We start from the raw sequence: 7,500 nt of genomic DNA, 5'->3' as shown, positions 1-7,500 counted from the left end.
CCTCCCAGGTCAACATAATATGTGCAGACCTGCTAGTGCCTGCAACCCATTCGTGTGTATACGCAAGCAGAAGACTGAATACGCGCGTTAAAGATCCTATAATCCATGTCAGCGTTCGGTGGGTTATGGAGACAAGAACAAACCCAGCATGTACACCCCCGAAAACGGAGTATAGCTGCCTACATGGCGGGGTAAAAACGGTCATACACGTAAAAGCCCACTCGTGTACATACGAGTGAACGTGGGAGCTGCAGCCCACGAACGAAGAAGAAGAAGAAGTACCTGAAGTGGCCACCACGTCGATGGACTGCTGCTGCACGTGCGCCATGTGTCCTAGCATGGAGAAGACGACAAAACCAGCCAGGAAACTGGTCAGGGAGTTGGCTATGGCCACGATGATGGAGTCTCTGTGTGGGGACACATCACGCCAGTGATGATGGTGATGATGATGTTAATGGTATTGATGATGATGGTATTGATGATGGTATTGGTGATGATGATGATGATGATGATGGTATTGATGATGATGATGGTATGATAATGTTGATGCTGATGACGATGATGTTGTTGTTGATGATGATGATGCTAATGATGGTATTGATGATGATGATGCTAATGATGGTATTGATGATGATGATGATGATGATGATGATGCTGATGATGATGCTGATGATGTTGATGATGATGGTGATGATGATGTTCATGAAGAAGAAGATGGAGATGGTGACGACGATGATGATTATGATGATGGAGAGGAAGAGGAGGAGGAGGAAGATAAAGATGATGATCATAACGACTACGACACACCTAACCAATGATTACGAAGGTGGTGGTGGTGGTGATGATGATGATGATGATGATGGTGGTGGTGATGATGATACATCTAGCCAGTGATGACGATGACAACGATGATGATGATGATGATGATGATGATGATGATGATGATGATGATGACACACTGGTGGCGATAGTAGTGGTGGTGATGATGATACATCTAGCCAGTGACGACGACGACGACGATGACAATGATGACACACCCAGCAAATGATGACAACAAACTCTAGCCAAGTAACCGGCCAAACTAAAAAAAACCAATCCATTACCCACTCGCCCCTAGCCCCCTGTACCCCAACACACACGCACACACACACACACACACACACACACACACACACACACACACACAGAGGGAGGAAGGGGCTGGGGAAGCTCTCACCGGAAGCAGTTGCTGTTAAAAGGGCAGTAACTCCCATAGGCCGGCAGCACGGTCAGAGCCACAGCGTAGGAAAACAGGACCTGGGATGCCGCGTCAAACCACACCTGTAATCCACAGACAACAGAGGAGGAATTTTGTTTAATGTCCCGTTACACATATCGGGGATTGAAGGCATTTTGTTTAAGCCTTTATGAATACATTTGAGTATTATCGGTTAGAAGGGGTTGGAGATGTGAATGAATGGAGGGTTGGGGAAAACTGGGCAAATGAGGGTGAAAGGAGAGTGAAATTTGAAAGAAATTTCTTAATACAATTACAGGAAATTACTTAAAGGACTTCGTAAAAGAGAAGTCGTTAAACTGACAAGCGAAACAAACTGATAATGAATGCAAAAAGTCAAAAACATCAACGTTCTCAGTCACTTGTGAGGACACACTTTCGTGTACATAAGGCTTCATCAAGCTACAGTCAAAAATTATATGCTTAATTGTCAGGTTACTAAAGAATATGCACTTGACATTAGAACAATATTTTGTCCCTAATGAATTTGATCAGTCTAAAAGCTAAACTCAGAATTGGTCTGCGAATCGAACCAAAGTCTGAGAGAGTCAACTGACGAGGTTTTGGACTTGAATTCAAGCACCTATAAAAAGTCTCTTTCTAGTATATTGCTTATTTCCTTGTATGACAATGGGCAATATACTTTTATACTATCTGTATGATTCTTTGCTCCCCTTTTTGCTGCCCTGTCTGCTTGGTCGTTATAAAGGAATCCAGTATGGACAGACAACAGATTAACACGTTTATTTCTTCATTTTCATTCGAAAAAAAGGTGGTATATTATTATTATTATTATCATCATCATCATTATCATCATTATTAATGTCATTATTATCATTATTATTGTTAAGGTGGCGCTGTACCGTGGCGACGCGATCTTCCGGGGAGAACTATCCGAATTTCACACTGAGAAATCTGTTGTGACAAAAAAGACGAAATAAGCGTCTGTAAGTGGTGTTTAATTTTTTTCAGTTTGTATCTGACCTGTAGCCTTGACAAACTACTCTCAAGTATGCTCGGCAAAAAGCAATAATGGAATTAACAGGAAAAACAACTAATATAAATATTATTTATGATCAGAATAACAAAATCAACAACAACATCATTGATAATAATGATAGCAATAATGATATTAATAGTAATGGTAATGTGTACTTGTGTGTGTGTGTGTGTGTGTGTGTGTGTGTGTGTGTGTGTGTGTGTGTGTGTGTGTGTTAGAGGGAGAGATTGATAATTAAGAAAGTCATGATTATCTGGGATCGAATTTGACTATCGTGGAGAGTGTCTTGCCTAAGTTACAACCCCACTTTCTCAGCCAAGAGGGGATTTTAGGACAGTCAGCACCCCCACGGTATGGCTGCATACATGGCGGGGTAAAAACGGTCACACACGTAAAAGCCCACTCGTGTTCATACTAGTGAACGTGGGAGTTGTAGCCCACGAACGAAGAAGAAGAAGAAAAAGGAGGACAGCTAGCGCTAGGTAGTTCCCAAAGGCCAACCAGCCCCCAATCTTGCTTCCTGCTTAAGTATAGACCAAAGACCACTTTGCGAATGACTTCTCATGGCAGTGGAGAAACAATTGACCATACAGCTCCCACTTTGCGGTTGGCCCAACTGTAAGCTTATGTCAGTCTGTGATATGAGCCGAGCGCTGACTAAGGTAACAGCACCGCAACAACAGACACCGCTCATCCTTCCGACGTGTGTGACCCTGACCTTGATGTCCCCCAGACGGTCAAACTGAGGGGTGAGGTAGTAGGACAGTCCTGTCAGTGACCCTTCCTGCCGCAAAGCCTGGATCAGCAGAGCCAGCATCAGCACGTACGGAACTGTGGCTGTGAAATATACCACCTGGAAAATACGAAAATGTGTCTGTCACGGACGCAGTATCTACTTCTAAGCCCCTTTGTAATTTGAAGTTTTGCAGGTGTCGTGCTGACGGGCGCAGTATTTTACAACTTTTTTTTTAACAATACATTAATAAAGACCGATATACTGTTATGTTGTATAAAAGGCTGGAAAATACTGCGTCCGTTAAGACGTGGCCTGCGACAATTGTACAATATGGCTTTGAAATAGGTACTGCGTCCGTGAATACGTGTCTGTAAATTTGAGATTGTGGATGTAAAATACTGCGTCCGTGAATATATCACATGTAAGATACATGAATGGAAAAACAGAACCACTATCTATTAATATAAGAGAACACGACTGTGAAACAAAGAAACAAAGCAAGCTTATATTTATATTTCTTAAAAAAAAAAAATAAATTAAAACAACTGTAAAATACTCGTGAGGAATGTGAAACGTCACTTTTTTTCGTTAGTATATGTGCAGATGAAGCAGCTTATCTAAGCGGAGCAGCTGTTCAAACGTCATGTACAAAAACTAAATTTAAATAGACAGACAGATGGGAACCGTGTTTTCGTTGTCAGTTTGTTTCAAAAAAAAACCAAACCATCTAGAGCATGGAAGCGGAAGCTTACGGAATTGATCAGGTATAAAGTTAGCTACCACGTGTTTTGATGTCATGACCCACTCTGCACCCATACACCTTTGTGACTTCTTTTCTTTGGAGAAAGGTTGCTCAGAATAGTTAAGACGCTCATCTGCCAAGACAGAGCCAGTGAGGGTCTGGGTTCGAATCCCGCTCTCGCCCTTTCTCCCGAGTTTGACTGGAAAATCAAACTGAGCGTGTAGTCATTGGGATGAGACGATAAACCGAGGTCCCGTGTGCAGCACGCACTTGGCGCACTGAAACAAAACAACCCATGGCAACAAAAGCGTTGTCCTCTGGCAAAGTGATGTAGAGGAGATCCAGTCTGATAGGTACACAGATATATATGCGTGTGCTCATGGCCTGACAAAGCATGTTGGGTAATGCTGCTGGTCTCCAGGCATGTGCCTAGCAGATGTGGTATAGCGTATATGGATTTGTCCGAACGCAGTGACGCCTCCTTGAGTAACAGACACTGAAGCTGAAACATACTTTCAATCCCTAGTCCTTCTGGATCTTTACATTCGGTTACCGATTTTAGAGTGCTGACAATTTCTCGAACACACACACACACACACACACACACACACACACACACACACACACACACACACACACACACACACACACACACACAACAAAAACAAAAAAACAAACAAACAAAAACAAAAAAATCCACCATCTCCCTTTCTCCTATCTTGGCCAAGAGACAGCCATTGATTTACCTTTCCGCTCCAGCGCACCCCCTTGACCACACAGCAGAAGACGATGACCCAGAAGACTGCGAGACTGGCCAGCAGCTGTGTGGACACCTCTCCTGGACTCTCTATCCCCTCCGTCAGCTTCAACACTCCTCGCCTTTGGGGGTGGACATACTACTACTGAGGCCCAACGCTCGGCTTTTGTCACACACTGACATCAGTTTACAGTTGGGCCAACAGCAAAGTGAGAGCTGAATTATCAATGGTTTCTCCATTGCCCTCAAGGCCTGACCAAACACTTTGGGTTACGCTGCTGGTCAGGCGTCTGCTTGTGTAGCGTATTATTATATGGATTTGTCCGAACGCATTGACGCCTCCTTAAGTAACTGAACTGAACTGAATTCTGCATTGCGATGGGAAGTCATTTACTGCTTAGTCATGTGTGAAGGACCATGACCCACAACCTAGGAGGCAAAATTGCACTGGCTCTTTTTGCTTCAACCTTGGGGGCTAATTGGCCTTTGGGAACCATCCCAACGCCGACTGTCCTAAATCCCTCTTGATCGAGAGAGAGGGGGCGTAACTTGGGGGCAGACACTCTCCACTATAATAAAAACATGTGGAGTGATAGCCTGAAGGTAACGCGTCCGCCTAGGAAGCGAGAGAATCTGGGCGCGCTGGTTCGAATCAGAGCTCAGCCGCCGATATTTTCTCCCCCTCCACTAGACCTTGAGTGGTGGTCTGGATGCTAGTCATTCGGATGAGACGATAAACCGAGGCCCCGTGTGCAGCATGCACTTAGCGCACGTAAAAGAACTCACGGCAACAAAAGGGTTGTTCCTGGAAAAATTCTGTAGAAAAATCTACTTCAATAGGAAAAACAAATAAAACTGCACGCAGGAAAAAAATATAAAAAAATGGGTGGCGCTGTAGTGTAGCGACGCGCTCTCCCTGGGGAGAGCAGCCCGAATTTCACACAAAGAAATCAGCTGTGATAAAAAGAAATACAAATACAAATAATAAAATAGTAACCCAGACAGTCGGGACAGCGCAGTTACCTCCTCTGCTGTTCCGATGGTCATAGTCGAACACGACTGACTATCATACTGCTGCTGCTACTACTACTGCTGCTGCTACTACTTGCTACTACTACTACTGTAACCGTCTACTAATGAAAATGATGATGAGAAGGAGGAGGAGAACAATGATAAGGGTGATAAGGATGAGGATACTACTACTATAAAACAACAGCAACAATAATAGTGATGATGATGATGATGATGATAATAATAATAATGATAATAATAATATAATAATGATGATAATAATAATAAGAAGAAGAAGAATATAATTTATAACTTTATGCCTTTCCATATGAAACATGTTCAACTGCGATGCACAACGTGGAAACCCACGTTCAAAACATGACGCATTAAAATGAAACACTCACATGCATCACCCTGCACAGACATCCGGCCAAAAAAAAAACAAAAAACACACACCAAAAAAACAACAACAACAACAACAAAAACTCAATCACTCATTTGTATGCATACACGTGGAGAGGTCTGTTTGTGTGGTTGCGAATGAAATGAATAATAGAATCAATTTTCTCTGTCACGAAACCATTAAAGGCTTTTAAGACACGACACACACTGTAGCCTATACAAGTTATCAGGAATCAATAATTAGTCCAATCATGAAACGTCGCAACCATATAATAATATCCATATGCACACATACAGTCCCCATCATGCTCATTAATTTCTGATATCGTTTTTGCTGAAGTTATTGGTGTGCTGTTGTCATTGTTGTTATCATCATCAGCAGCAGCAGCAGCAGCATCAGTAGTGGTAGTAGTATCGGAGGCACTGTGGCAGGGTGGCTTAAGCGTTGGACTTGTGATCCAGTGTTCACCAGTGATCAGGGTTCGAGGTCCCGGTTTTAGACATGGTGTTGTGTCCCGGTGAAAGGCACTTTACTCCGATTTTCCTCACTCCACCCACGTACTTGATATCAGCTGGAGAAGGTTAGAACGGCGGCAGGAAAGGTTCAGGCCCAGCCTCCCTTCTTCGTTCCGTTACACGACCAACATCGACTTGCCGATGACTCTGTCGTGTTTCATGCATGCTGGGTATTTTCGTGTCTCCATAACCCACCGAACACTGTACAGGATCTTTAAGGTGCGTATTTGATCTTCTGCGTGCGTATACACACGAAGGGGGTTCAGGCACTAGCAGGTCTCCACATATGTTGACCTGGGAGATCAGAAAAATCGCCGCGCTTAAACCATTCGGCTATTGCGCCCTTGACACGATGAATATTAACTGACTGCCCCGGTGATTGTGAGAAGCTAAGGGACATATAACATTCTTCTTATTATTGTCATTATCATTAGTAGTAGTAGTAGTAGTGGTAGTAGTAGTCGTATTTCAAATAATGTCGTCTTTGACTTGTATCACGTAACGTAGCAAGCTGACCACCGCTCTCACCACCAAAATTCAACAGCAGGATGCGTCACGGCCTCCTCCGTCACCGCGGGATGCGTGACGTGTGCGCCGCCGTCAGTGGCGTTTGCGTCATCAGTGATGACGTCACCATGGACATGCAGCACGGCAGTGTAGTTTGTGACGCTGATGAGGTCTGTGTCTCCTGCCGATCTGTTCAGTGTGTCTCCGCCAACAGAGCATCTGTTCAACAACGAAGGATCTGACATCTGTCATTACTGCTACAGATCAGCCAGGACAATATTATCAGAACCACCTAATTATTAAAAAAAATTTTTTAAATAATAATAATAATGATATTAAATGAATAGCGTAAAACACAAAACTCTGTCGTAAATTTTGTTTTTTAAATCTGCAAAATAATACAGTCCATGACATTATCCATTTATTTACCATTAATCTCCTTGAAAGAAAACATAAAAAAGACTAAGCAACAGTGAGAAAGGATGTTAGGATATCTCAGCAGCTAAACATCCGTCTGACATGTTTTTAAATGTTAACTCCTTGAAACATGTTT

General features: G+C 43.1%; 1 protein-coding gene across 1 annotated transcript in view; it reads right to left on the bottom strand.

Annotated features, from left to right (window-relative positions):
• LOC143294095 (sodium- and chloride-dependent taurine transporter-like) overlaps positions 1-7,500 on the bottom strand; it is a 26,413-nt gene that overhangs the window by 9,865 nt on the left and 9,048 nt on the right. The window contains exons 5-9 of the mRNA XM_076605522.1: positions 6,969-7,166; positions 4,501-4,633; positions 2,995-3,129; positions 1,217-1,320; positions 283-407 (exon numbers count right to left, since the gene is read on the bottom strand). Coding sequence (XP_076461637.1) covers positions 283-407; positions 1,217-1,320; positions 2,995-3,129; positions 4,501-4,633; positions 6,969-7,166 — 695 coding nt within the window. The remainder of the gene's footprint in view (positions 1-282; positions 408-1,216; positions 1,321-2,994; positions 3,130-4,500; positions 4,634-6,968; positions 7,167-7,500) is intronic.

Source organism: Babylonia areolata, chromosome 19 (genome assembly GCF_041734735.1).
Source record: "Babylonia areolata isolate BAREFJ2019XMU chromosome 19, ASM4173473v1, whole genome shotgun sequence".
NCBI lineage: Eukaryota > Metazoa > Mollusca > Gastropoda > Neogastropoda > Buccinidae > Babylonia > Babylonia areolata.
The sequence above is the reverse complement of the archived record's forward strand: the minus strand, read 5'-3'. Positions and strand labels throughout refer to the sequence as shown.